Source organism: Paecilomyces variotii, assembly GCF_004022145.1.
Source record: "Paecilomyces variotii strain CBS 101075 chromosome Unknown C8Q69scaffold_5, whole genome shotgun sequence".
NCBI lineage: Eukaryota > Fungi > Ascomycota > Eurotiomycetes > Eurotiales > Thermoascaceae > Paecilomyces > Paecilomyces variotii.
Window position 1 is genome coordinate 1,337,628 of NW_021167144.1, and position 27,386 is coordinate 1,365,013.

General features: G+C 50.5%; 12 protein-coding genes across 12 annotated transcripts; 7 read left to right on the top strand and 5 right to left on the bottom strand.

Annotated features, from left to right (window-relative positions):
- The first annotated feature begins 315 nt into the window (after window positions 1-315).
- Window positions 316-2,055, top strand: C8Q69DRAFT_467423 (glycerate dehydrogenase). The gene is made up of 3 exons (XM_028630626.1): window positions 316-951; window positions 1,064-1,973; window positions 2,033-2,055. The coding sequence occupies exons 1-2, from the start codon at window positions 432-434 to the stop codon at window positions 1,570-1,572; spliced, it is 1,029 nt and encodes a 342-aa protein (XP_028485423.1). The 5' UTR covers window positions 316-431; the 3' UTR covers window positions 1,573-1,973; window positions 2,033-2,055.
- C8Q69DRAFT_486692 (putative phosphoglycerate mutase) lies at window positions 1,762-2,740 on the bottom strand (the record flags this gene model as incomplete). The annotated part of the gene is made up of 4 exons (XM_028631927.1): window positions 1,762-1,973; window positions 2,033-2,195; window positions 2,276-2,626; window positions 2,705-2,740. 4 exons carry the CDS (start codon window positions 2,738-2,740, stop codon window positions 1,762-1,764), a joined length of 762 nt encoding a protein of 253 aa, XP_028485424.1.
- Window positions 2,741-3,156: 416 nt separating this feature from the next.
- C8Q69DRAFT_467434 (putative oligopeptide transporter, OPT family) lies at window positions 3,157-5,852 on the top strand. Its single transcript, XM_028630627.1, has 2 exons — window positions 3,157-4,144; window positions 4,202-5,852. Exons 1-2 carry the CDS (start codon window positions 3,242-3,244, stop codon window positions 5,741-5,743), a joined length of 2,445 nt encoding a protein of 814 aa, XP_028485425.1. The 5' UTR covers window positions 3,157-3,241; the 3' UTR covers window positions 5,744-5,852.
- A 44-nt stretch (window positions 5,853-5,896) lies between these two features.
- Window positions 5,897-6,651, bottom strand: C8Q69DRAFT_266717 (hypothetical protein). The gene has a single exon (XM_028626752.1). The coding sequence runs from the start codon at window positions 6,537-6,539 to the stop codon at window positions 6,072-6,074; it is 468 nt and encodes a 155-aa protein (XP_028485426.1). The 5' UTR covers window positions 6,540-6,651; the 3' UTR covers window positions 5,897-6,071.
- On the bottom strand, window positions 6,651-9,410 carry C8Q69DRAFT_266723 (hypothetical protein). The gene is made up of 2 exons (XM_028626753.1): window positions 7,393-9,410; window positions 6,651-7,341 (listed from the first exon to the last, which is right to left on the bottom strand). The coding sequence occupies exons 1-2, from the start codon at window positions 8,980-8,982 to the stop codon at window positions 6,763-6,765; spliced, it is 2,169 nt and encodes a 722-aa protein (XP_028485427.1). The 5' UTR covers window positions 8,983-9,410; the 3' UTR covers window positions 6,651-6,762.
- A 1,288-nt stretch (window positions 9,411-10,698) lies between these two features.
- On the bottom strand, window positions 10,699-12,140 carry C8Q69DRAFT_507110 (protein kinase; the record flags this gene model as incomplete). Its single annotated transcript, XM_028632856.1, has 5 exons — window positions 10,699-10,728; window positions 10,781-10,936; window positions 10,990-11,817; window positions 11,879-11,981; window positions 12,073-12,140. 5 exons carry the CDS (start codon window positions 12,138-12,140, stop codon window positions 10,699-10,701), a joined length of 1,185 nt encoding a protein of 394 aa, XP_028485428.1.
- A 559-nt stretch (window positions 12,141-12,699) lies between these two features.
- C8Q69DRAFT_520764 (Fes/CIP4 homology domain protein) lies at window positions 12,700-15,883 on the top strand (the record flags this gene model as incomplete). Its single annotated transcript, XM_028633504.1, has 8 exons — window positions 12,700-12,735; window positions 12,806-12,898; window positions 12,974-13,059; window positions 13,118-13,764; window positions 13,814-14,217; window positions 14,270-14,349; window positions 14,401-14,506; window positions 14,561-15,883. The coding sequence occupies 8 exons, from the start codon at window positions 12,700-12,702 to the stop codon at window positions 15,722-15,724; spliced, it is 2,616 nt and encodes an 871-aa protein (XP_028485429.1). The 3' UTR covers window positions 15,725-15,883.
- C8Q69DRAFT_266825 (hypothetical protein) lies at window positions 15,884-16,498 on the top strand. The gene has a single exon (XM_028626754.1). It carries the CDS (start codon window positions 16,042-16,044, stop codon window positions 16,414-16,416), a length of 375 nt encoding a protein of 124 aa, XP_028485430.1. The 5' UTR covers window positions 15,884-16,041; the 3' UTR covers window positions 16,417-16,498.
- A 255-nt stretch (window positions 16,499-16,753) lies between these two features.
- On the bottom strand, window positions 16,754-19,202 carry C8Q69DRAFT_266878 (spindle assembly checkpoint component Mad1). Its single transcript, XM_028626755.1, has 3 exons — window positions 19,159-19,202; window positions 18,945-19,100; window positions 16,754-18,890 (listed from the first exon to the last, which is right to left on the bottom strand). The coding sequence occupies exons 2-3, from the start codon at window positions 19,005-19,007 to the stop codon at window positions 16,977-16,979; spliced, it is 1,977 nt and encodes a 658-aa protein (XP_028485431.1). The 5' UTR covers window positions 19,008-19,100; window positions 19,159-19,202; the 3' UTR covers window positions 16,754-16,976.
- Window positions 19,203-19,689: 487 nt separating this feature from the next.
- On the top strand, window positions 19,690-20,970 carry C8Q69DRAFT_467445 (H/ACA ribonucleo protein complex subunit 2). Its single transcript, XM_028630628.1, has 2 exons — window positions 19,690-20,104; window positions 20,264-20,970. Exons 1-2 carry the CDS (start codon window positions 19,792-19,794, stop codon window positions 20,647-20,649), a joined length of 699 nt encoding a protein of 232 aa, XP_028485432.1. The 5' UTR covers window positions 19,690-19,791; the 3' UTR covers window positions 20,650-20,970.
- An 816-nt stretch (window positions 20,971-21,786) lies between these two features.
- On the top strand, window positions 21,787-25,562 carry C8Q69DRAFT_520772 (NRPS-like enzyme). The gene is made up of 4 exons (XM_028633505.1): window positions 21,787-22,267; window positions 22,352-22,613; window positions 22,680-24,847; window positions 24,916-25,562. The coding sequence occupies exons 1-4, from the start codon at window positions 21,974-21,976 to the stop codon at window positions 25,303-25,305; spliced, it is 3,114 nt and encodes a 1,037-aa protein (XP_028485433.1). The 5' UTR covers window positions 21,787-21,973; the 3' UTR covers window positions 25,306-25,562.
- Window positions 25,563-25,680: 118 nt separating this feature from the next.
- C8Q69DRAFT_432669 (hypothetical protein) lies at window positions 25,681-27,247 on the top strand. The gene is made up of 3 exons (XM_028628505.1): window positions 25,681-25,762; window positions 25,832-26,514; window positions 26,580-27,247. The coding sequence occupies exons 2-3, from the start codon at window positions 25,935-25,937 to the stop codon at window positions 26,840-26,842; spliced, it is 843 nt and encodes a 280-aa protein (XP_028485434.1). The 5' UTR covers window positions 25,681-25,762; window positions 25,832-25,934; the 3' UTR covers window positions 26,843-27,247.
- Window positions 27,248-27,386: the final 139 nt, after the last annotated feature.

Consider the following 27,386-nt stretch of genomic DNA (forward strand, 5'->3'; position numbering starts at 1 on the left):
ACTAAGACTAAGCCTTTGCTTGCTTTTGGTCATGAATCAAATAGGAAAAACTGTTATTTTCCTCTATGAAAAACATGATATATACTACTGCAAGGTTCGATTAGTTCTTTGGAGTCGGACCGGACACTGACTCCAGAGACTGTTCAGTTCTTCTTTATCGGATACTTAATAATATGCCACGGCCAAGCCTCATAAGTCTGATTGCGACCCACAATATGTTATCGACAGGGCGCCGGGCAGAGGCGGTTAAAAGAGGATGGCACTGGAACAGTATAAATAGATAACTTTTCATTAGTTGTTCTTAGCCCGGTGAACCGTCAACTACAAACCAACAAAGCCAATTCCATCCATTTGACTAAATAGCAAAGGACGGATTGTATCACAGCTAGTTATACTCGGACAAGGGAATAGGAAGGAATAATATCTGCACAATGGGAGCACCACCCTCGCCCACGCATCATAACATCGTGATGCTCCAGACGCAATACTTCCCTTGCCCGCATTTCGATCTTCCCCCGCCATACACCAAGACGGAATTCATTTATAAGGAAACGCCCTTCTCAGAGCTGCACGCGCGCATCCACGACGCAACTATCATCGTCCTGGCCACCACCCGCCTCGATGCTGTCGCGCTGTCTCCTGAGGTCACGCCGTATTTGAAATTCATTGCGGTTACGGCATCGGGTACAGACTGCATCGATCTGGAGGCATGTCGGAAGCGAGGCATTGTGGTCAGTAACAGTCCTGGAGTCAACATCGAGGCGGTCTCAGAACATGCAATCGGACTGTACTTTGCAGCCAGGCGGAAGATGCTCCAGATGCATAATCTGACGACGAGGGGCGCGTGGGTGGAAAAGGGCACATTGATGTTTGACATGTTAAACAAGGATGGCACCGCGCCGTTGACTTGTCAAGAGGAGGTGGCCGGAATTATTGGCTATGGAGTTGTTGGTAAGTCGAATAAGATCGAATAAGACCTTCTCTCAATGCATCTCCATTGATTAGGAAATATGGTTGCGATTGCATTCTATTGGCCAGTATCGTAAATTGACATATAATACAGGAAAAAGAATCGCACAGCTGGCACAGAGCCTAGGGATGAAGGTTTTGATATCCGGCCGCAAAGGTGCTGGGGAAACAGCACTTCCATCCGCACTACAGTCAGAAGAGCGCACGCCGTTCGAGGAAATCATCCGGAAGTGCACTGTCATTTTCGTTGTTGTTCCTCGCAACCCTTCAACTATGGACTTGATTTCGACACCAGAGTTTGAGAGAATGTCGCCGCACGCGGTGCTGGTTAACGTCGCGCGTGGCGGTATCATCAATGAGGAAGCACTGGTAGCAGCGCTTAAGGAAAATTTGATCGCGGGCGCCGCGACAGACGTCTTTCTCCGAGAGCCAGCTTCTCCAGAGACGTCTCCTCTGTTGCGGGAAGATACGAAGGATTTGAACCTGACTGTCAGTCCTCATATGGCATGGGTTGCGGAGCGAACACAGCAGAATCTGGTAGATGTGGCTAAGAAGATCGTGGAAGGATGGGTTGCAGGACAACCTTGTAACGTGGTCACATAGACGATTCTTGATTTCATAGGCAGTCTTTTAGATGTGTAATTGAATGTATACAATGGAGCCAATGACCTTAATGTATGATTCAAAATGCTCCTAAATATGGCACTTGCTTGCGGAAACGATATATTCTTACCGCGTTATATACCCCAAAAGTCACCATCTAGGCGCTCTGCGGATATCGTATCTGGACGCCTACCCTTCCATCTTCAGGGGGTTCTGAAACCCCCGGTCCTCCCAGTACTGCATTACTTTCAGATAAAGCTGCCGTTGTTCGTCCCTGGAGGGAATCCTACCAGTGACGCCCCTATCGGCCCTGGACTTTTCCGTCTCTATAATGCTGGCATTCTCATCATCATCACTGACGAACCGATATGTTCGGAATTCAGTATTTTCCCAAGCGCTCGCTGTACAAGAATCAGCATCCAGTAGTAGACAGTTGTCATTTACGGAATGAAGGGCAGACCATGTTCGCTATCCCCGACACCCGTCCAATCTTCAGTGAGATAGTGGAAGAATCCACCATGGCCGACAACTACGATCTCTTTCTCTGGCCTTGCTCGCAGCCATTGTCTCGCATCTTTTGCTCGCGCGATAAGGGCGCTGGATGACGGCGCATATTTACCTTTCTGTGATTTGTACGATCAATATGACGTTCTGTCATAGAGACGAAGTGGTAGTCTATTTGCATAAGAGCCGATAATCTCACCTTCACCCACCATCCAGGTTTCAAGAGGCTTAGGTCAACAACAGGTCCAGACGGCCCTAGCTCCACAGAGAATTCTCGCGCAAGCTCTGAGACTTCAGTCCCTGTGTCACAGGCAATATCACTCGTCTCTTGCAGTTCCGGCAAGGCTACAACTTTCACTCCTCTGGCAATAGCTGGCTTAAAAGCCTCGAGGGCAGTGTATAACGAACGGCGCAGCGGAGACGAGACGATGAGATCAATGGAAGAGTGGTATGGGAACTGTTCAGACAACATCCGACATTCATCCAACCCAGATTTTATCAGGACTGGGTCGCGAATCAAATAAGCGTCACCTCCTTTGTTATGTTCACCCTGTATGTTGGCAGTATAAAGTTAATTGATCGTTACTAGACTCGTAGGACAATATATCGCAGGTGGGGAGTACCGTACCTGAGCATGGCGTACCAGATGTAAGATTGGAGCCATGGTAACCCGATTGCACGCTAGATCTTTGCATGTAATTCTCTTTACTGTGCAGAGTTGGGACCCTGGCACCATGAAACAAGCCGGTCCCCTAAACCTCCAGGGTTTACTGATCTCAGGTTAGTTTCGAGATCTACAATCTGCGCAAATGCTCGCGACCGCGGATGGTGCGACGGCTGCTACCCCATCCATGCGTTACATGGAAGGAAAACAACGTAGGTAGATATACCTGCAGTAATTAAGTCTTTCTTGCGACAGAAATAAGTATTATGGAACTATTTACAAGGCTACCTACATACTCTCTCACATTACCTCGATATGAATGCGCGGGCTGACATCATGCTAACTCAGCTTTATCGCGGATTAGTCATGATAAGACGAACGAATCTCCAAATCCCCTCAAATCGCCTCCATCCACAACTCCATCCCTGGCCACAGCTTCGTGGGCGTTTCTACGCCTGATTACTTGTAAAGAGGCCCTTCGTGTCGGACATCGCTGGTAGAATGGATTATCAGACCATCAATATGGCTGGCGATGCTTCGCACGATGCTGCTGACAATTTATCTTTCCTTTCGGACTCCACTATCAACTGCGGACGTCCGGAAGAAGAGGGTCACTGTGATGCTGATGCACCCCTAGAAGGCCACAATAATGCGGAATTCACGACGCAGCGTGAAACTGTCACGTCAAGGCAAACCTTCACGTCAGGGCAAAGCTTCACGCCGCGTTCGCTCCTTGTCGGCCTGTTCATTGGCACGCTGATAACGTTCTCTAATACTTATTTTGGCTTACAAACCGGTTGGGTCAGTAGTATGGCGATGCCATCATCCCTTATCGGATTCGCCATGTTCAAGGCGCTGTCGAAACATCTCTCATTTCCCTTCAGTCCGATTGAGAACGTCTTGATCCAGACTGTAGCAGGAGCAGTGGGGACGATGCCACTGGGGTGTGGCTTCGTTGGTGTGATACCTGCGCTGGAGTATCTGCTCCGCGAGGGCGAGGACGGGCCAGGTGGAGATGGTGGCAAAGGTGAAGGTGGTCCACTGAATGTCAGTTTCTGGAAGTTGGTTGTATGGAGCCTTGGAGTCTGTCTGTTTGGGGTTGTGTTCGCAGTCCCTCTGCGAAAGGAGGTTATTGTGCGCGAGAAATTGAAGTTTCCCAGTGGCACAGCGACTGCATTGATGATCAGGGTTCTACATGGCGGCGCCAAAGATGAAAAGGCGAAGAACAGACACGAGCGGGTTGCACATGGGCCAGAAGGCGAGGGACTCCTCGCCTCTAATCAGTCGCGGAGCGCGCGTCCTTTGCGCAGGATACGAACAACAGAGAGCAGAGCAGATAGGCGAAAGAACTGGACGTCAAACATCCGGATGCTTATCGGCGCCTTTGCATTCTCTGCTTTCTATGTAAGATATGATATCGCGTGCGCTTCCTTCTCGTTCGTTGTGGCTGACGAGCGTTAGACACTCTTCTCCTATTTCGTCCCTCAAATACGGGATATACCAATCCTTGGACTTTCGCTCTCATCCCACTGGCTGTGGAGTTTGAACCCTTCACCAGCATATGTCGGTCAAGGTATCATTATGGGCCCCTCTACCTCGATGCACATGCTTTTCGGAGCCGTGCTAGGCTGGGGTATTTTGTCCCCCCTTGCAAAGAAGAAAGGATGGGCATCGGGCCCTGTTGACAACTGGGAGACCGGAAGCAAGGGCTGGATCGTGTGGGTATCTCTGGCTATCATGCTGAGCGACTCCATTGTCAGTCTAGGCTGGCTCATCCTTAAACCTATCGTGCACCGTGCTCCTGAATGGAAGACCGGACTGCTTTCCATCCATAGAGACTGGAAAGGGACCCTGAGGAGACTCAGGCCGTCCTCATCTGGTAGCTACTCTATTCTCAACCCCTTGTCAGACGCATCTCTGGCACCAGCTAGTCGGCTACAGAATCCATCCAGCGACGAAGATGAGGATGACGCGCCGCCATCGCAACTCATCTCCACGCGAACAGTCCTCATCCTTCTCCCGTTAACACTGGCACTGAATGTGGTCTGTATCCACATCGCATTCGGAGACATTATATCCCCTTTCCTCTCCACAATCGCCACACTTCTTGCGCTTATCTTATCGGTGATGGGCGTTCGCGCCTTGGGAGAGACCGATCTGAACCCAGTTTCCGGAATCAGCAAACTCACCCAGCTACTTTTCTCACTTGTCACACCTGCATCTCAGCACACGCGTCGAAGCGCAATCGTAACGAATCTCCTGGCCGGCGCCGTCTCCGAATCCGGTGCCCTCCAAGCCGGTGATATGATGCAGGATCTCAAAACAGGCCATCTGCTTGGAGCCAGCCCGAAGGCCCAGTTCTACGGCCAACTCATTGGCAGTCTTTTCGGCGCTGTGATTTCAACAGTCGTCTACAAGATGTACGTCCATGTTTACGACGTGCCAGGACCTATGTTCCAGATACCCACAGCATATGTCTGGATATTCACGGCACGCCTCGTCACGGGTCAGGGTCTCCCCCCGATGGCCTGGCAGGCAGCTATGATCATGGGGGCGATCTTCGTCGTCCTAACTATCCTGCGCATCCTTGGTGCACCCTCCACCGTAGGTAAGGGCCGTCGCTCTGCGCCCTGGAGGAACTGGATTCCTGGCGGCATCGCCGTCGCGGTGGGGATGTACAATGTGCCCTCCTTCACTCTGGCGCGCGCCATCGGTGGTCTCATCGCCTGGTGGTGGGGTTGGAAGGACCAGAGACCACGAGCGACTCAGTTTCGTCGGAAACCGAACAGGAGAACGCAATGCACCACTGATGAGGCTATCGCCAGCGACCGCGGGGTGGAGGTGGACGTAAATGAAGAGGAAGAGGAACAAGAGCTAGATGAAGAAGCAGAAGATGAGTCGTCTTCAACCGTAATCGTTTTGGCTTCGGGGCTCATCCTTGGTGAAGGAGTGATCAGTATCGTGAACCTGATCCTTGCCAGCGGCGGAGTACCGCATCTTTGATACCATTTCTAGATTAGATAGCTAGCCGTCTCAATTTTGGAAGACGAGATGCATTTAAAAGTTACAACACCTCAATCTACCATCTTTGGATTGTTGGTGGAGAACTGCAACCGTCCCTGTGTACGCCGTAGGATAGTACTGCCTAGCGTGATCTTTGGTTTTCAAGTATGTACATTGTAAGCTGGTAGGATATACGCGGCTATGCTATGCTAATGCTCATGCTGGGCGGTGAAATGGATACAGTAGAAAGTTTGATAGTATGGAGTGGCATATACCGTGCACTGTGCAGTAACGCTATTATCGCCATGTCACCGCTCGATGTTCGACACTAGGTCTTTTCACTTCTAATCGTCGCTATGGGAACAGATGATCCGAGAGGAACTGTATGACCGGACCATGCTCCTGAAGAAATGCCAAGAGATCTAGCTCGCTGCCACCGTATCAGACAAAAAAGAGAAACGAAGAATAAAAATGACATGCATTCGGCGGCCTCTAACCGCAAAAAGAAAATGTAGAAGCTGCAACGTAGTGGTACAATATGGGACAAAGATAAAACATGACCACTGTCAACGGCCTCGTAACCGGGGGTATTAGAAATGAAGGGGTCAAATGTGACCAGAAGACTCTGTGGTCCCAGCAGAGAAGGGAAAGGTGACAAAGAGGTCAGACAATGACCAAATGATAGAACATGGGGAGTTGGACAGTGAAGAGATAATAAACAAAAGTAGAGACAAATTCGGCCTCCTCCAGGAGGACTGCATACTGAATCGGGAAACCTCAGGTTCCATCCACTCATTCTTCTGCGACTAGCTCAACTGTGCGAGTGCACAACAACCCGGTGATGTACGAGATCAATATAGACAGGAGACGCGCAGAAAAGAAAGTTGTCGTCTGTTGAATCGGTGATTTCCATGGCAATTCGTCGCGGACGAAGAACAATATCGAATTTCATTCAGGGTGGGCGTTAAGTTGACGGAAGTCGTCAATAGCACGTTGATCATGGCATATTGCTAGATCAACTACAGTGCTTGGCCCGGGACTAGCTTCCTCTCGATAGGCCCACGATTCGCTCCTAGATCTGATGTTTGGGATCTCGGAGGGAGTCCAGCTAGGGGACTCGGCGCTGGAGGACCATTGCGAGAGTAGTTTCCAACAATTCCGCTGGCGCTGTTGCTACGTCTCCGCTGGCTGACCGGCGCGGACGGCTTCTGCAGACCAGGTGGCCCGTAAGGTCCCGGGCTCATAGATCTCTGGGGAGGAGGTCTAAATCCTGGTCCGGGAGACATAGAACGCGAGACTGGGAATTGAGCAGGAGACATAGGTCGGCCCTGGGGCGGCGGACGAGGGGGTCCAGCATGTGCTGGGCCTGCGGGGGACATGGAACGACCACCCTGGGGATAGAAACGAGGGGACTGTGCCGGACGCCCAGGACCTCCAGCTGGGGACATCGGGCGCCCATTAGGGCCCGTCATCGGAGGAGGGCCACGAAGAGCGGGCCCACTGCCAGATGGGCGAGACCGAGGTTTGACCGGGCGAGCAGAGAGACAGGTTCGAGGAGCAACACCTTGTTGAGAACGGTCCATACGAATGCAGAGAGCCTTGGTCATTTGTTAGTTCCATAGTCATAACAGAAAGGGCAGAAAACTTACCCAGCCATCATCATACTCGTGAAGAAGCCTGACAAGCTGGCCAGCCTTGAGTTCGAGCTCATCGTCCATTGAAGGGTTGAAATCCAGTTGGACGCGGTGGACGTTACTTGGGGGAGGTCCGCCAGGAACAGGCGCACCAGTAGCCGCAACCGCACCTGCACTGACAGAGCCTGCCGGGCTGGGCGGTAAGGGACCTGTGGGAGCTGGGGATGCTGGTCTCGTTTCAAATTTATGACCGTTGGGAGGCTGATCCTTTCGTTCTTGGGCGGAACTGACGGCTTCTCCCACAGCAATTCCAATCGCAGCACCAGCTGCAGTTTCGCCAATCGCAGCACCTCCAGGCAGGACGCCTGAGTCGCGAATAGGCATGTCTGCGCTGCTGATCTCAGAAGCGTCACTCGCAGCAGAGGAGGCTGGAGGACTAGGCATCGCCGCATGGTTTCCGAAGGGATTGACGGGGTCGCTGAAAGGATTCTGGGGGCTTCCACTAGACTTTGGAGGAGTCGGCGGGCTGACAGAGTTACCGGTAAGATTGCGTGATACCATGCCATTTGCAACAGCACCAGTAGCGGCAGTAGCGGCAGCAGCAGCAGCAGCAGGATTTGCGTTACCGGGATTGCTTTCCATATTGAGATCGGGCGCAAACTGTGTGATAGGGCGGACATTGAGCTGAGGAGGCTTCGAAGGTGTCGTCGACTGCACCATTGGTGGAGGCGGAGCAGGTACTGGCTTTTCACTAGGCGCAGGGGGTGCAGGGGCTGCGAAGGACTTCTCGTCATCCTCCGCAAGCATCTTCTGGTGTTGCTTCTTCTTATGAAGCCAGAAGAGAAGCAGACTGGCGATCATTATGACACCAGCGATGATGCCAATAGCCAATCCTGCCTTTGCCCCGGCTGACATGCCCTGAGAGCTCGAGTCTTTGGTGCTAGTTGAAGTAGAAGCAGCTGAGGAAGCTGTAGCAGCAGCCTGGTTGATACCTGCTGCAGCATTGGTCAAGGATGATGCAGCAGTAGCAGCGGTCGCAGCCGTAGCCACAGCAGTTTGCAGAGTGGTTTGAACCGCAGACGTCCTCGAACCCGCGTGGGTGATAGCAGTAATTTGATCTGCGGTAGCAGTCGCAGTCGATGGCTCGATTGCAGTTGGAGCCTTGTTCGATTCTTTCGCCGAGTGAGTTGCTTCTTCCGTGGCCTTTGACGCGGGTTCCGTACGTTCTGTTGTGCGTGTCTGCTGAACAGGAGCTCCAACTCCTACGGCACCTCCTACTCCGGCCGCTGCGCTGGTCGCCTGTTCAGATCCAGCCGTCTGCTGAACAGGAGCACCAACTCCCACGGCCGCTCCAGCTCCTGAATCTCCCGAATCGCTGTTATCCATCGTCTTATATCCGCCGATCGGGCCGTCGAAAGTTGCAGGCATCGTTACATAGACAACTTTAGGGGCCTTTCTGCTGTCGTATTCATTGTCGCCAGTGTCATTGATATTGTTCTCAGTTGCGTCACCATCGTCGCTGCCGCCGAAGCCGTTCAGGATATTGTCAATCAAACCCCGCCTCTTGTGGGCAGCATGGCCATGATGGCTATGACCGTGGACCATGATGGATCTATCTGGGAACGCTGTATCGCGTTGTCGTACGACGACTGTGGTGATGTGTAGTAGTGAATCTGTCGAAGGCGACCTGTGAATGTGTTAAGCAGTATCGATAGAGACGCGCAAAGGGGCCACTGCCACGAAGGCGCGCTCTCGCCGCGTTCAAAGAATGTGCTATGTCCTACTCGAGGACGAGAGAAGGAGGGATAACGAAGGGCAACAGACTACAGCCTGTGCAGGTCGATAAAAGAAGGGCGACGAGCAACCAGGCCGCAAGAATGCAGTCGTGGATGAAAACCACGAAAGGGAATGAAGGCGGTGCCCAAGGGAGAGGACGAAAAGAAGGAGAAGAACAGAAGTCGCCGTGGGGGTGAGAAATCGAGGGTTGCAGGGAAAGAATGGAGGAGAGTGAATGCCAGGGCGGCCGGGCGGTTGTACTGTAACGATGGGCCGTTTTACTGCGTAATATACGGCTGGAATACCCGCATCTGAGACGGGATGACGGGTCTATCGGGAGCAATTGTTTGGCCCGTAATAATACCGCTCTTGGTTATTACAGGACATGACAGGATGACCAGACCCCAATTGATGGTGTTGTTCGCCGCCCTGAGGAATCCCTTCGCTTCTCCGCGCATATCAAACAGACTATCCGGCGCCATCCACGGCTCCTCGTCGACTGTGGCTCCAAGGATAACACTAAAGAAGTAAAGCGCCAGGAACGGCACCGGGCTTTCTCGCCGCTAGAAAGATCCGGCAAGAGGACCCTCCGAAAAAGCACTGATTCAGTCCCAATGCGTGGTTTTTCCCAGGAGTAGTGCTCGCAGCGTCAGGCACTATGGCCATGATTGGCCTGATATCCCGCGTTGGGATCCCCCGTCACAGTGGAAAACATTAAACAAAACAAAAATGGAAACCAGGGGTGTCCATGAGTTCCTCGGACAATAATATCATTCAGTCGGGCAAAGCATCAAAGGCAGTATTAGTTACTGTACATCCTCTGACACTGTGATGCAGCTGGACACCTTTGCGGACAGTGGTCAGTGCGATCAGCCACAAGAGCACGATGGTACTCGGGATCCTATCCAGGCCGCTATTCGCATGTTGCCGGCTATCATAATTTAATCTCGCCCCCGTCGCACTGACGTCGGTGTAGAGCACAGTCGTCGTGGAGATAATAATACCGGCCACCACGAGGTGTCTTCTAGCAGGTGGGGAATCACAGTCCTTGGTGATTTTGAGGATTGATTGGACCGCTCCACTCGATATGATTATTAGCGGTGTATTGTGATCCTTGGCCTCGGCAGCCTCGGGGAGTTCCTTGGGCATCGGCGAAACAAACGAACTGCCGTTGACGACTCAGCGTTACAAACACCATAGTTTAAGGCCAGGGTCTCCGCTGGCACCTTTCCAATACGACTTCTGTTGCGATCATGGCATCATGCTGTGTACTAAGGCTGATCCTCGGAAATAAAAGGCGCGTGAATCGCGATAGTCATATTAGGTGATCTTCGCTTCTCCGAGATTTTTCCAGAACTTTAGATTGAAGAGGGTTGAACCAGGTGCTAAGGTGAGTGTATCATATTTAGATGACGGCCCAGCAAGATCTCCTTTCCTGCATCTTTGCCTCCATCGTTCGCTAAATTAATGAAATGGTCTACCCGAACTTTGACGGGACGTGTCATTGGCCCATGGGCCCCGGGATCCGATACCGTCCAAAACGTCTCACGTCGTCAGAAACGGATGATGAAGAGCCTGCGTATTGTTAATGTTCGAAACTCAAATCCTATGAAGCTGGATTTCACACCTCTGTAGCTGAGATTCTCTGCCCGGTCTCGTAGCAAACCAGCTTGCTCACTAGGTCGCGGCCCTTGGACGAAGCTCCTTTCAAGATTTCCTCCCACGTTTTAGGGGGATACTCATAGAATTCCATTTTCCCCCAGTCGGGAAGTCTTATGCACTCCTGTGCTTCTTGTCAGTGACACACTTACACCCTATTGCAATTGTCCCACGCACCGGCCAGGTCTTTTCATTAGGAGTTCCCAGGGTCTGGAAGATAGACGAAATGAGCGACAGCTCACTTCCAATAGGCCCAGAATCGAAGAGCTGTTTGTGATTCACATCGATGGCTTCGGCAACCACACAACCAGCAGACCAAAGATCGAAAGAAGTGTCATATGTCTTGGAGCCAAATAAGATCTCTGGCGGCCGGTAACATGTTGTTCCCACATCTATAATCTTCTGATCTGGTGGTTCAGAGTCAGGATCTCCTTCTTTCCAGGCAATCCCGAAGTCAGCCAGATAGGCAGGCCCCGCTGGTGATGCTAATAGGATGTTTGACGGCTTCACATCTCTATGGATAATTCCCTGCGAGTGGACATGCGCCAAGGCATGGAACAGATCACGCAGATGCGATTTGATCTGGGCGACCGTCAGAATATCACCGTGTAGCAAGTCCTGAAATACATGTCTCATAAATGGGAACACTAGAATGAGCCTGCCTCCCAGAGTAAATGACTCCAGCAGCGGGATGACATGGTCCCCGGCAGCCTCACGCAAAATCCTGATCTCGCGTTTTGAATCGTGAGGTGCAGTCATCAGATGGGGTGTAGTCACTTTCAAAGCAACCAGACGTCCATCCTCGGTTTTCGACTTATAGATCGTCGACTGTAGCCCATCTTCATGATGGATGCAGTTCTTAAACTGGCCAATATCTATACCTTTCTCGGATGTTTCCTCCTCATCCCGTTTCTCAGGTAACTTAGGACTGCTTATCACCGCAGCCACCGAGTCTGTCGCTTCAGCTTCGTCGATCACTTTTTGGCATAACTCGTCATACTCCTCCTGAATGATATTACATAAGCAAACAGACCTGGCACTGAGCCAACATCCCAGGAAAACTAACCTTTGAGGTGGCCTTCTCATAAGCTTCGTTCTCATATCTCTTTGCTTGCGACTGGGCTTCTGCGAAGGAAGCTGATGGCGAAGCTCGTCGATAGGCAGTTGTGCTAAAAACAACGTATAAGATGGGTTGTTTCTGAAGGGCATTGAATGTTCCGATGCAGGGCGTCTGCTTTTGTAATTTCTTGGTGCACTTACATGGATTGTATTGCAATTAGTCTGTCCGTGAAGCCAAGTGTGGCTTTCCAGTCACTCTGTGTGGCCATGATATGGTGCTCAGCAATAATCTAAATACGATGTTTTGCAGCTTTCGTCATTAACAACTGAAGCGGTCCGAGGGTTGAGCTGCAGGCAGCGAATGTACTGTATGTCTCTCAATGCCTCCTCCTTGTGCAAGAGCCACCTCAAAATCGACAAAGGACAAGAAATACGATGGCCTGTTTTCCGCTTTAGATCAGATCATATATTGCTTTCCTTTTCCGGCGTCACTGATGCATCCAGTGTTCGCTTTGGGTATGCTGGAGTGTATTATTACTCTACGTATGACATGTGACTTCGCTAAGCTTCCCCGTCCCGGTCCGAAGCCCGGAGAGCCGCCGCCAGCCTTGTCAGGCAAGACAGCAGTCGTGCGACGAGGTCGCATCACTTCTTCCTCCTTCACTCCCTCAGATATCACCGTGTGTGCCAGACAGAGCTGGCTGGCGGGTTTCTGTATGATTGGATTCATCAATTGTCCTCTAAACATCATTCCATCCGCATAGCTAGTTTATTGTTATGACCCCCTCACCTATCCAATCTTACTGAACACTCGTCGCATGAACCGCCATGGACCTTTCGAGACAGGAATACCCAGCTTTGCTGGTAGGTGCATCTCTAATAGTGTATAGTAACTTGGATTTCACATGACTGATGCTTGCTTCTGGCGCAATAGGCTTGTTTACAGCCTAGCGAGGCGACGGCCGTGCTCAATGACCGCATACGTCTTATCAACAAGATCAACACGGACATTTCGGATTGGCTTCAGGTACGCCATGCTTCGATTGCGCAGGCACTAGGGTGCTCCAAATTGCCTGTCTAAGTGTGATTGACTCTATGACAGGAGCGGAGGCGAGTGGAAGAACAATACGTTCAGGGTTTGCGGAAGCTTGCACGGCGCCCGCAATTGGACAACGGAGCGGCTCTGGGGTAAGACAGGTTTGAATGAGCGGAAGAGTGGATGACAGTCCGCTAAGATTTCTGGCAGGGTATTTCAAATTCCATGGCAGCGGATCGTCCAATCCACCGAGTCGCTGGCAGCATCGCATGAGACATTAGCGCAGAAAATCGAGGAGGATGTCGAACGCCCACTGAAAGAATATGGAACCAAAAATCGTGAGCTTCAAACGATGCCAACGATCCAGAGCGACCTAGCTTCGCTTGCAAAGAGTCTTGAATCGGCCCAGAAGAAAGCGGAGAAGCTCAAGGAAAAAGGTCCCAAGGCCGCAGATAAGATGGCTGCAGCGATACAAGCGGTCGAAGAAGCCAACCAGCAGTGGGATTCCAGGGCTCCATTTGTCTTTGAGCAGCTTCAGGCTATTGATGAGAGCAGATCTAATCACCTGCGGGACGTCCTCACGCAATTGGAGACGCATGAGGTGGATCAGATCGAACGCAACAGGCAGACAGCAGAGAGCTGCTTGAACGTGCTGCTAAATACTGAGACCGCCGATGAGATTAAGACGTTTGCTGCGAAAATCAGTGGTGGAAGAGCGCCTGTGCCCAGACGACAGGATTCTTCAGCTGCTGCTGCTGCGGCTGCTGCCACATCTCCTCTTCCGCCTCCGCCACGAATTCAAGATGATGCCGAGAGTCAGCGCTCAGGAAGATCTGGTCACGGAAGACCACCACCAGGTATGTAGGCACCTAGTCTGCTTGTTTGATTGTCATCTGATAGGTATAGTCCCAGAGCCTAGGCACACGCCCCTTGGCGGCCTGAAACGGTTGGGTACAGTAATGAACCGAAGAAAGAGTATCGTCGCGAGTCCTAGTGGCAGTTTCTCTTTAGACAAGAAGCATCGGACTCCCTTTGTACCTTTCAGGAAAGGCGACTCATCGCGCGATATGCAGATTCCCGAGTCGCCTACATCTTCCCCGCCACAAGACCAGCTAAGCGGTAGCCATATACCTCAAGACTCAATCTCTACGGAACCTGAGTATGCTCGGGGACCAAGTGAATCTAATGCTAGAGGAGATTTCGATGCGATCTCTCCAGCCCCAGAAGCCAATGTAGCGGCTACTAACGGTACCAACGGAACATTGCTTGGAGATCATCCAGGAGCAGGAGTAAATGTGGCGTCCAGTCCGGTACGTATAAAGGATATGTTAGTGCCAACCACAAATCTGATAATATTTGCAGCCGCAGACAGATTCGGAGGGCTACTCCGAACGACCACAAACTATCGATGAAATTACACGAGCGCAAAGAGAGGCTGCTGGGTACGTAAACAATGTGTACGCTCACCTTGCAATTACTAATTCTTTCAATAGGTTGGAGGAACCGGGGTTAAACTTAACAATTCGAGACCAGCCGATCCGCGAAGATGAAAACGAGGCTCAGCAAGCGATAACCGAAATGGCAAATAAGTTGCGACTGGTATGATTGAACACCAAACACCGATCTCCTTGATTCCGCTGACGTTCTATACAGCAAGCTCAACAGTCAGGGGTCAGACGCAATGCTGGCACGATCAGAGGCCGGCGAGACGTCAGAAATACTGTCTTCATACCTAATCCACCTTTACCGGGCCAGGAAATCCCCGGTTTCGGCACCAGTGCCGAACCTTCTGTTCCAGTCTCTCCCCTCCCCCCAAGTAGACATGGTGTACGGCCCGGTAGCGCGGCAGAAGAACATGCTTTATCAGACACCACTTCGGTCCGCTCCTCTCATACGTTGCACAGTGTCTCTGGAGCAGTCTCCCACCCTGAGTTGCACGAACCTGGTTTGAACGCCTCGATTGTGGAGACTGTCAGCGCATGGTTCTCCGAAGGTGCAGTCACGAAGTCTTTCGTCGTCGGTGAGTTGGCGCTGGCATACAATCCAGCGGGAGAGATACCCTCCAACTCTGTTGTCCGCCTGGAAAATTTCCCTTTGCTTGAGAAAGTAGCAGCAAACCCTCACTTCGTCCATGAAATTCCATCGGGGGACGAAGAGAAAAGAGGTCAATACAGCATTACACCGTCTGTCATTTCTCGTTCGCTACCGACAGTTGCTTTCAAATATCAAGTACACCTCAATTCCTCGGACTCCTCATACTGTCCCATCATCTTCAACCCAGCCTGGAATATCGAGGAGTTCCAAGCAAGCGTCATTATACCCTACTCCCTCAATCCTTCATTTACGTCGTCCGGTCCGCTTCAGTCATTAGTTCTCAAGAATGTCGTCATCACTGTTGGTTTGGACCTTTCGCCGGAGGACGAGGTGACAAAACAGCCCCGCGAAGTGGTCCGCGCGACTGGTGCTGTCATGTATCCTAACACAGGAGCCTCTTTCCGTCGCAAGCACTCAGCAGTTGTCTGGAAGATCCCGGAGCTTGAGGTGAAAGCAGGTACAGATGGCAAGCTCCTTGCGAGATTCTCCACCTCGTCAAGCTGGCCCAAGAAAGGGAAAGTGGAAGCCAAGTTTGAAGTCCGGTCTATTGACGCAAGAAAGAGGCTTGGTATCACCACCCTGTCTGATGCGACCACGGAGGAGCCAAAGGATGTCGATCCTTTTGCAGATGAGGCCGCTGCCAGCCAGAGTCAGGAAACAAAGACATGGAAAGAAGTTCCTACGGTGCGCAAATTGGTCGCGGGCAAGTATGTCGCCTCGTGATGTCCGAATACTTGCATAATTTCTTGGACATCACTGCCACGAAGCTCCTGCGATTGGGTTCATTCCCCGATGATATAGGGACTACACGCGAGTTCACCTCGGCGATCGCGAAAGAAGGTCGAGACAGTTGGGATCCGGAGAAAGGCTCGTCGTAGAGCTAAAAGGACATGTTCTAGCCAACCGGACTTTCTACCCTGAAACGAAAATGGCAATAATCCTAATATCGCGTTTCTCCCTAAGACGCATGCATCACGCAAATAATTTCGTCTGTGTATTCCACCTTCATCCTCTCTTTCCCTAGCAGGGAAGGAGAGATAATGTCTTGTTCTGCCTCATTCTTACCATTATCATTCGTCATGAATAATACCTGCAACATCCCCTTCCCATTATTTGGAGTACGTCATTGTGGCATTTCCTCGTGTGTTCTCTCTCCCTTTTCTTTTCCCTTTATTCCCCCGTCCCAAGTCCGCCATCGGCTTTTTCTGTGTAGTTACTGTACCCCCGTCATCGGTCATTATTACCCCCCCTTGTCCTCTCTTTTTGTTCTCGCAGCCTCCTGTTATTCCCATCTCGCGGTATTCAAGCCCGTCCTGCTCTTGCTGTCTTTTTGTTTTCTTGACCTGTGTTTTGCCTATGCATCCAGTGTTAGATGCATGTATGTACTAAACTACCATTCAATCCCATTCTCATGACATAATATTAAATCCCCTGCATTCCACTTTTTTTTTCGTTCTTGGATATATTATGTTTTTGTATATACTCATCGTATGGACTGTTGCTGCTAACTTGGTCCGTTTTTATCTGATGTGTTCAACCCTAGTTTTAATATATATTGTCATGCAATTAATGAATTGGTTCACTTTTTAACCTCGATTACTCTGGTTATAGGATATAACCTACTAGATCCTCTACGAGCTATGTTCTTTGTATGCTTGGGAAATGAATAATGGGATGTACCGTTGCTTCTGCGTCGTTTAGGATCCGACACTTTGTGCTACAGGTGTGGGCATTCAATAAAGGCGCAGGAAATGGAACTAAAAATATTTATGATATGGATATCCACAAGATGTATAAGTTATTTATACACCGGATGAAGTAGTGATTAAGATAGATCCTCAAAGATGAAACTCCACACCTGTCCCTTTTGCCCTGCTTTGAAAGCGCAAACAATCAGACATTGTTCTGTACATGTATTACATGGTATAGAATCGTCAGAGATAAAGAAAGAACATTCGAATCCTTTTTTTCTTCTTCACACTCTCATCGCTCGTGTCGTCTTATCGTAGAAATCAAGAGTCATTGCGGCCAGGAAACAAGGGATGTCCTTTCTCTCTTCGACCCAGAATTTGATGAGGTGCTTGATTTCGAGGGCAAACAAGCTGTTGGGACCACCTGAAATTTTCATGGTTCCGTTTTCACCGTCAAATATGATCGAGTTCTCCTCTCCGTTACCCATACTGCCGGGTCCCCTCGAGTCTGCGGAGGCGTGGTCGCCGTGTCGGTAGGCAGATGAGAGATGGAACATGGATGTGACTCGCACACGGCCGTTAGGGAGGAAATCCAGCTTGTATCCCAGCACGGAGGCGACGGCCTCTCGGAACTCGGATGATTTGGCTGTCCAGATCTCCTTTAGACGACGCATGCGCTTCTCTTTCTCTGCGACAGTCCTCTCCATCTCCTGCAGCTCGAGCTTCATGCTCTCGAGAGCGCTGACCGGGACGACCTTGACATTTCCGTGGCCGCCTTGCAACTGAGCCAAGAGGTCACGGTTCTCTGCCTTCAAGGTCCGTATAGTGGACATTTTGAGGTTTTCTGCCTCTGCTGTCGGGTTATCGCGGAGCTCGAGGATGCGAGTCCGTGACTGTGCCTGGAGAGAGTTGAGATGGGACTTTGCAGCCTCTAGTTCACGACGTAACAGCTCTTTCTTCTGCTCCGACTTGGACAGTGCATCCTGCAGCGTTCGGTTCTTTCGAACCATCACTGCTAGGCGCTCACTTTCTGCATCACTCTCTGCCGGGGAAAGGGGGCGTTTGGTCCCGCGTGCCTGGGATTCATCTTGCGTGGATGACTCCCGCTTCGACAGTTCCTCGTGCGCCTTCTGTAGCTCCACACGATACTCATCAACGAGACTCTCCAGTTGCGCAATCTGTTGCGATTTCTGCTCGTCAAATCGACTTTCGTCGGCGTTCATGGTGACTTCCTCCGTATCGAATGTCTTCAGTTGTTCACGGAGATACTCGACTTCTTTAACGGCAAGAGCACGCTGCCGTTCCAATCGGGCCTTGACGCGACTATCCATAGCTCCACCAGCAGCAGGTGCAGCGGTACGAAGCTTTTCGATTTCTTTTTTCAGATTGGCTCGATCAGATTCGAGACTTTTGATAATCTCGTCTTTCTCCACGAGCTGCGGCTCAACGCTGCCGAGCTGGTCGACAAGAGATGCCTTCTCAATTCTCTCCTGTACTAGAGTCCTCACAACAGCTTCGGGAGAATCGAACTCCGCCGGCTGACCATCGACTTCTAACAAACTGGTCCATGTTTTCCTCTCATCTTCCAGGATCTGCTTCTGAATCTGAAGGCTTCCAAGCTCTGACTCCAGATCCTTCATTAACTGCAACTGGCTTTCGAGGGATCTCTTTTCCTCTTGGACGACTTCGACATTTTTCCCGATCTTCCGCAAGCGTCTAAGCTCAGCAGATTGCTCTCTGTTCGTAGTTTCCAAAGACCTCATATGAGCGACCTGCTCAGAGAGTTCCCGCTTCAAGATTGCAAGTGCCTCTGGGTCGCTTCCCTCGGCTTTGAGGCGCAGATTCTCCGTCTCTAAAGCCGCAACATCTGATTCTCGCTCCGTGAGACGTTCCTGCGTAGCTTGCAAGGTATTTCTCACTTCTTCCAGATCATTCTGCAATTCGGACAGTGTTTGCTGTAGGGATGAACGAACGGTCTCCAGCTCTTGAATCTGATACTTGTATTGTCTCTCGTGATCCGACAGCTGCCCTTGCACATCATCGACGTCTTCCCGTAGGGATTGATTTTCATCCTGTAGTGTCCTGATCTTTCTCTCTAATGTTGCTTTCTCGTTCAATGCGAAATCTTGCGCTTCTTTGAGCTCTTTCGCTAGGGCTTCATTTTTGTGCTGCGCTCGATGGCTTGCCGTTTCCGCAGCCTGACATGAACCTCTGTCAGTATTCAGACTACCTCTGTTGCCGAGTACGAATACCAACCTGTGCCTTTCGAAAGTCCGCATCAGCTTTGGCTTGAAGGTCGCGTAGTTCCTTCTCATGGCGCAGTGCCGTTAAATCACGCTCTTGTTTGATATTCTCGAGTTCATAGCGCAACGTATTCACTTGCACACGTAATTCCTCATTCTCAAAGTCTGAAAGGCGCATGAGCCCCCGTTGGTTGCTTCCTTCTCCATGTGGATCGTGGCTCACCTGGTTTGGGGTGTTGAACAGGACGAACGGACTGTCGGAAGGCGTTCTGCGCGCCGGGTGTGGAAGGTGAGGAAGAATGGCCGGTAATAGAATCGGATCTTCGCAGCCTAGTGGATGCCCTGCCTGTATTCATCTGAAATGTGTTAATAGAGTGCTCTCCGCAGGCAGGCAGTGAATAGCAATGCTCACGTTGGCGCAATCGGGCTTTCAGATAAGAAGTGTCAGGTAGCAACACTAGCTATGACAGCTTACAACAAAGAAAACAAATCGATAGATAACAAATACATTAATACGCGACCAGCGACAGCTCCATGAAAACAGGCCGCGGTCGAGCCGCGAGTTCTCTTGCGCTGACTTGCGCTCTCATTATTGTTTTGGAGTTAGTTAACTAACTTAGAGAGATGAGACGCGGACGGATGACTAAGCACGAACCATTGGCCACTGCCAGCTCGGAACCGAATCGGGCATAGCGCCAAAATTTCAAAATTTCGGACTGGATCCAGCACTATTCAATATTTCGAAACTGCGAGGATTCAAAGGTCTTACTGACCCCGGTCTACGACACCCACCCCGCACCATTATCCTCCGAATTTATTCCAGTCAGTGAGTGTCAAGGCTCGCCATATCTACACAATGGCGAAGGACAGGGTCGACAAGGAGAAGAAGCGTGAGAAGAAGGACAAGAAGCGCGCCGAGACCGATGGCGTTCACAAGTCCAAGAAGGACAAGAAAAGCAAGACTCTTTCCGAAGCCGCTGAGAAGGAGCTCACTACTAAGGTCCTTGAAGGCCTTGACAAGGCCGATGCTGCTACCAACGGCGATGTCGAGGTGATCCAGGCGGATGCCATGGAGGTCGAGGCTCGTCCAGTCGGTGCACTGGTACCGTTCGCCAACCCGCTGGTTGAGGACAAGACTGCAAAGAAAGTGCTCAAGAGCGTCAAGAAAGGTATGCCCTGATTCCTGTTGCAAAAGGCACTGTACCCAGAGAGCATCTGCTGTTTTTACTGCATTGGATCCTCTCTTGTTCTTGTCCCCGTCCGTTGGACCGCTTATTGTTGGGACCGCCACACGTGTAACTGCAGGATATGCACTGACGTCTCACTAGCGGCTGCGAACAAATCGCTCAAGCGCGGTGTCAAGGAAGTCGTCAAGGCTCTCCGAAAGTCTCCAATTCCGGCAGCAAACGCTCCGATCACCACCCCTGCCGGCATTGTCGTTCTGGCTGCAGACATCTCTCCGATGGATGTTATCTCCCACATTCCTGTTCTCTGCGAGGATCACGGCATTCCCTACGTCTACGTCACCTCCCGGGCAGAGTTGGGTAGCGCGGGCGCAACGAAACGTCCTACCAGTGTGGTTATGGTGGTCCCCAAGTCCTCCGGCAAGAGCAAGAAGAAGGACGGAGAATCTGAGGGTGACGAGGACTTCAGCAAGGTCTATGATGAGCTCTTGAAGATTGTGGAGAAGGAGACGAAGCGAGTAAAGGTCTAGACGGCACCTTTCCCTCGGCATTTCTTCGGTTATTCGGTTTCAATGCTCCGGTTTATGCTGTACATTTTTTCTGTTTTCTCTATGACCAGGCAGCGCATGTCTTTGGGGGTCTTTGCTTCCGACGACCACGGGATATCTTTCTGATAGGTCTTTTTGCGAATGCGGCGTTTTAGTATTGGTGTACAAAAAGGCAGGAAAGAAAAAAGAACGAGAACCCAATAAAACACAACGGAACTAATCCTCAGTTACTGTCCCGTCACTTTCTGCTGTCAAAAAGTAAAAATAGAAACCGAACCCGGATCCCGAAGGTACAGTACGTGGGTGATCGGGTTTACGGCCAACTTAATCATTACTGTTATCGGATATCCCGCTGTCTCACTGCTCTGTGCCTGAATATTGAAGCTTCTCGATGCCGATTGAGATGCCGACGAATCAGTCTACTAGTAAGCGCGAGTCGGCCGTTAGCGGATACACGAACACGCGCTTCTCAATCCACATTGGACCTCCTATCTCTCCGACACTGGCCAGCAGAAAGATGAGACCCCACTGATATGCCCGTTTGTTATGATCAAGGTTAAGCCGTGTTTCCCGGTATGCTTGCAAGAGGAAGAATAAAGAATAATGAACGGCATGCCCTTGTATGAAAGGCTCCACCAGCACAAGTGTCGACCAAAATAATGCCGTTGATGGCGCGCATAACCTTCTAGAACGACAGCAGCGTTCTCCCCAAATGAAACAGAAGCGCCACCGTTAATGCTGAACAGGGCAATGATGGACACGACACACATGGAATCGATAATGACCAAGTCAATTATTCCAGCACGCGCTGGCATAACTCGGTTCCAAATTCCCGGTCAAGTTAAGACAGGAGACTCACAAAATGCCCGTCGAACTTGCCGGAAACCAGTGAAACGGTCCCAACTTGAGTTGCTGTCAGATAACTTGCCGGGGCCCTTTGGACGTCGATCCAGAGTCCTTGCCATCCCAGCGCTATCCACGCTCGTTGCATGCTTGTCACTGGCTGGCTCTAAAGGCGCCGTGGAGCTTGTTTTCTCAAAAGATGCTAGGTTTCATGGAAAGCACGGAGTACTGCCAGACTATCATCCAACGAAGGTGGGTAGACCCCGCCAGGGAAGTCTTGAAGAAGATGCCACATGGGCGGTGTTGGAGGAGGGACATAGAAGGAAGAGGATAAATAGTCCGGCTATGGTAGCACTCGAGCTCATTGTTTCGAGCTCATTATTCTCGGCCAGGACCTTTATCTGACGCTCTGATAACCCCCTATCCTTTCTGTCTGCTACACTCACCCACCTATCTGTCCAATATGGCAGACTATGATAAAGCAACTGTGGGAAGGAGGCTGTTTGCCAGTGTCCTAGACGATCTCGCGCAGAAGTCACCAGATAAAAAGGCCTGCGTGATCCCTAAGGGTGCTGAGGTGTCTGATGGATTTCGTGATCTGACATTCAAGGAATTGGCCCACGCAGTCAACTACACTTCATGGTGGATTGAGAAGAAACTGGGGCGCAGCTCCAATCTCGAGACGCTGTCATACATGTCCGCCAACGATATTCGATACATTGTCTTTGTGATTGCTTGTAATAAAACCGGCTATAAAGTAAGTCTCTGAGAAGAATAACGCATAAAGTTCAATACCCTGGAATGAAGAAATGGCGACGGCTAATTTGATATTCTATAAAAGGCCCTGCTGCCTTCGACAAGAAATTCGGATGATGCCTTCCTTCACCTGCTCAAGGCCACAGAATGCAACAAGTTTATCTGCGGCCCAGAAAGGAAAGCAAGAGTTCTCGATGTCAAAAAACTCAGACCCGATCTCGAGGTAATCGAGATTCCTTCTCTGGCAGAAATGCTCGCAAGTGAAACACAACATTACCCGTACGATAGGACCTATGAAGAGGCGGAGGACGAACCCTGCTTGATTATTCACAGTTCAGGGACAACAGGTATGTCTAAAAACATGCACATATATTCCTTGATTCAAAAGGCACGCCTAATCCTTTACCGCGCAGGAATCCCAAAGCCTGTTCCCCTTACGCATGGATTCGTAGCCTGTCTTGACAGGATGGCCTTTATACCTCACCCTCCCAATCGCCAGTCGACTATATGGTACGATCTCACCAGTGATGATCTCCTATTAAGCACCACCCCATTTTTCCACTTGATGGGCTTCATCCCCCTCGTGGAGGCGATATTCCACGGCCAACCCTTCGTTACCGGCCCGGATAAGCCACTGGCAGTGGATTTCTTGGTTGATATTATGGAAGAGGCACGCCCCACGGCGGCGCTCTTGCCACCATCCCTTCTGGAAGAAATGAGCCACTCCGATCGTGCTGTTGAGGCTATGTCTCATTTGAAGTATGTAGTCTTTGGCGGAGCACCCCTTTCCCCGGAGGTGGGCGAGAAGCTGCGCAAATACACCGGTATCCGGACGGTCATTGGCACTAGCGAGATTGGTATTATCCCATCTATGCTTCCACTTGACAAAGAAGACTGGGGATATTTTGACTTCAACCCCAACTGGAAACTCGATATGCAACCTGTTGGTGACGGCAGCTATGAACTTGTCATCCCGCGACCACCGACCCGCGACTATCACGGCATTTTCCACACCTTTCCGGATATCAATGAATACCGAACAAAGGATTCTTTTGTTCAGCATCCTAAAAAGCCAAATCTTTGGAAATATAACGGGCGCCTTGATGATATTATAGTGCTCAGTAATGGTGAGAAGTTCAATCCGGTCACCATGGAAAAGACTATCGAGGCGCACCCCTTGGTATCTAGGGCCTTGGTCGTCGGCCAGGCTAGATTCCAATCTGCGCTTCTGATTGAACCCAACTGGAACCGATGGACTGGAGAGAAGCCTGACAGCGATCTCATTGAGGAAATCTGGTCCACTGTCCAGCAGGCCAACCATATCACTCTTGCTCACGGGCGAGTTGCAAAGAACAGGATCGGGCTGGCATCCAAAGACAAACCCTTCAAAACGACTCCAAAGGGCACTACCCAGCGTCGTCTTGTCAACCAGGACTACGCAAAGGAAATAGATGCGATTTACGAGCAGCCTGACGAGGAGGGCCAGCTACCTGAAGTTTTGGATTTAGCTGGAGTTACTAGCTACGTCCATGGTCTCGTGTCAAAGAAGATGGAAAACCCACAATTATCTGAAAAAGATGATCTCTACGCCGCGGGCCTTGATTCCCTTCAGACAATGCAAATCGCCCAGATCCTCCAAAGTGCAGTCCGCTCTCGGTTTCCCGAGAAGAACTTCCGCGCCATCACTGCCCAGCAAGTATACGGGCATCCCACCGTTGAACAGCTGGCTCAATACTTGAACCGCATAATCAGCGGCGAGACTGAAGAAGAACAAGGGTCTCGGGCTGAGAAGATCAGTGCTCTTTTGAAGAAGTATACCGCGGACCTCCCGGAGCAAAAGCTGGATGTGAGCAACGTTGGCACGACGCACACTGTTATCCTGACTGGATCAACTGGATCACTTGGCAACTACCTCCTCAATGCACTCCTAAACGACCCACAGGTGGCTATGGTTTACTGCCTGAATCGGTCTGACGCTAAGGAAAGACAGGAGAAGAGTTTCCAGGAGAAGGGATTGAAGTTTGATGAAGAGGCGCGGTCTAAGGTCCAGTTCCTGCAAGTAGCATTCGGCGAAGAGAGGTTTGGCCTCGAAGAAAGCAAATACGAAGAACTGCTGCAGTCCGTCGATACGATCATCCATAACGCGTGGAAGGTTGACTTCAATCACTCAGTTTACTCATTCGAAGACGTGCATATCAGAGGCGTCCGCCGCTTTGTGGACTTCAGCTTGAAGAGCACTCACCACGCCCACATCCACTTCGTCTCCTCCGTAGGAGCCATCGCTGGTTGGAAACCCAAGCATGGCCCAGCCGTGCCAGAGGAGCCTCTGGAAAATGTCGAGGTCGTCCTGCCGCAGGGCTATGGTGAATCTAAGCATATCTCGGAGCGCATTTGTTATGAGGCTTCCCGTCGATCAGCCATCCCGACTACCATTCTTCGGGTCGGCCAGGTCGGAGGACCAACTACTGAGAAGGGCGCATGGAACCGACAGGAGTGGCTCCCTACTATTGTCGCAACCTCAAAATCGATGGGCAAGGTCCCTAGTACGCTCGGCTCTGCACCTGTTGACTGGATCCCTGTTGTAAGTTGTGCTCATACATACCTACCTAGGCTTTGGGTAAGGTTATCGCTAACACTTTTGAAAAATAGGATACTCTCGCTAAGATCATTCTTGAACTTGCGGACACTCGTCGCAAGACTCAGTCTGATTCCCGCTGTGAGGTGTTCCATCTAGTCAACCCGGCTACAACCACCTGGGCAGCTCTCATCCCCGCCGTCCAGAAGCACTACCCCGTCAAGCCCGTCGAATTTTCAGACTGGATCCAGGAGCTCGAATCGATCGAGAACCCGTCCGATGAGGACATTGCCGCCAAGCCTGCCTTGAAGCTGCTGGACTTCTATCACGGTCTCAGCGGTGATGGTGCTCTATCCGCTCCACTTGAAGTGGGCAGAACTAAGGAAGCCAGTGCCACAATGAGGTCGCTGGGTCCTGTGGACGAGAAGCTGATGGACACTTGGCTCAAGCAATGGGCATTCTAGAAGATATTATGCCGGGATTCCATGACAATGTCATGACCGGAGATGATATGAAGCTTGGCGTTCGATCTGTTTTACTTACCCTTAGCGGTCAAGGAAGCATGTAAGAATTGTGACTGAGGTTCCAGGCCTATGTTGGAGCTTTGCTTTTTATATACTCAAAGTTGCTTTTTTAGCCGCAAGCGTCATAGAGAATTTCAATTATTGGTATATTTATCAATTTGACCGATACACAGCAACAAGCACATCTGTAGATAGTTACCATATACAGTTATACAATCAAGGAGACCAAAAGCGCATGGTCACGAGCGCAAGCCTTGTAAGCACTAATACGGAAACCTCGAGCGCTAAGCTCGCAAAAGTCTTGCAAGACCCGAACCAGAACGACGCCAGCGAATTCAAGAGCTGCCGACCGAATGCGTGCGATCAAATGATTGTCGGAGGTTTGATTTAAATCTTAGTAAGATTGACAACGCTAATCTTCTCTAACTATTCCAAATGCCCAAGCCAGTAACTAAGCGTTGTATATATGTATATATGGATATGAGCAGCGATCTTTTAATACCTCGTCCATTTGCCCTGAATTTAACGATTAGAATTAGAATCTATACTGTTCATATCCGCTTTCGCAGATGGCTCCAACGATTGTGATCACTGGGTGCACTGAAGGTAGCATTGGCTACTACTTAGCGAAAGAGTTCTCATCTCGAGGATACGACGTCTTCGCCACAGCTCGTCGACCGGATTCGACAGGAGATCTCCAGGATTGCGCCGGTGTCACCGTTCTGCCTCTCGATATAACGAGCAAGGATTCCATCCAGAAGCTATATGAGGATGTGAGCTCAAAAACAAACGGCAAACTCGACATCCTCTACAACAATGCCGGAAAGATGAAAAGGATCATGGCGATTGACAGCACTCGAGAGCAAGCTGAGGATACGTTCAACACGAATCTCTTCGGTGTGATTGAACTCAACACCACATTCGCAGACCTAGTCATTGCTGCCAAAGGAAGATTTGTTTTCACTGGAAGTTGTGGGGCGATCGCGCCCGTTCCTACGCTGTCCATCTATAATGCATCAAAGGCGGCTCTTCATGCTTATATAAATACTCTGCGCATCGAAATGAGCCCCTTTGGTGTAGAGGTCGTAAATGTCATCACAGGAGGGGTGAAGTCGCATATATGGAATGCTGAGAGGATCTCCAAGGAAGGTTAGTAGTATGGAGCCCTGTGTATATGAAGTTAAGTGGTGTAATTTTAACGTATCTGTACCTAGATTCTCCGTATACGTCTATCCAGGAGAAACTGGACGAGGCTAATGCCTCGAGTGCTAAGAGCTCCACGGATCCAGCCGTATATGCGAGGAAAGTTGTCTCGGCCATTGTGAGAAGAAATCCGCCTGCGGATATCTGGGCTGGGGCGGGTGCGTCAGTGTTTTGGTTCATTGATCGTCTGAATCTCAGATGGATGTACCGTTTTGTCTTTGCGAAGATGTATGGACTAGATTCACTCTGTACATCTCAAGACAAGTCTAGGTGATGTTTTTTGTCCACTACCATGCGGGGGGAAACATGGCGCAGTTACCTAGCTCAGTTGCATACCAGATATCATCCGATCAATGAATCTTTCCACTTTCTCGCATGCGGCCCAGTTTTTGAGATGCTTGGAGGCGAGCAATTGTTGATCGGCGCTAGGTCTCCCGATGTTTAACATCGAAATATGATCATACCCCAAATTGGAGCCTTCAATTGGCCAGAACCAATGCAGCGGCCTCCAGAGGCCGTGCGCAAAATGTGCAAAGGCCGGTCTAGAATGTTCGGAGAAAAGACCTGTGAGATGGGTTAAGGGTGTGGCCATCCGGGGCAAGATGCGGGGTGTGTCCCTGGAGGATGGACACGCTGATGCTAGGGGATCAAATAACCTTAAGCAGAGAGTCAAGCATACTAAACCTCTTATCGAACCTAGTACATGTGTGATCGGAAGAGATGTTAAACATGGCGGTAGGCTTCTCTCATGCCCATCGTTATTCACTGGTATTCTCTAGCACTGTCCGCATAGTAATGTCTATCATATAGTCTAATGA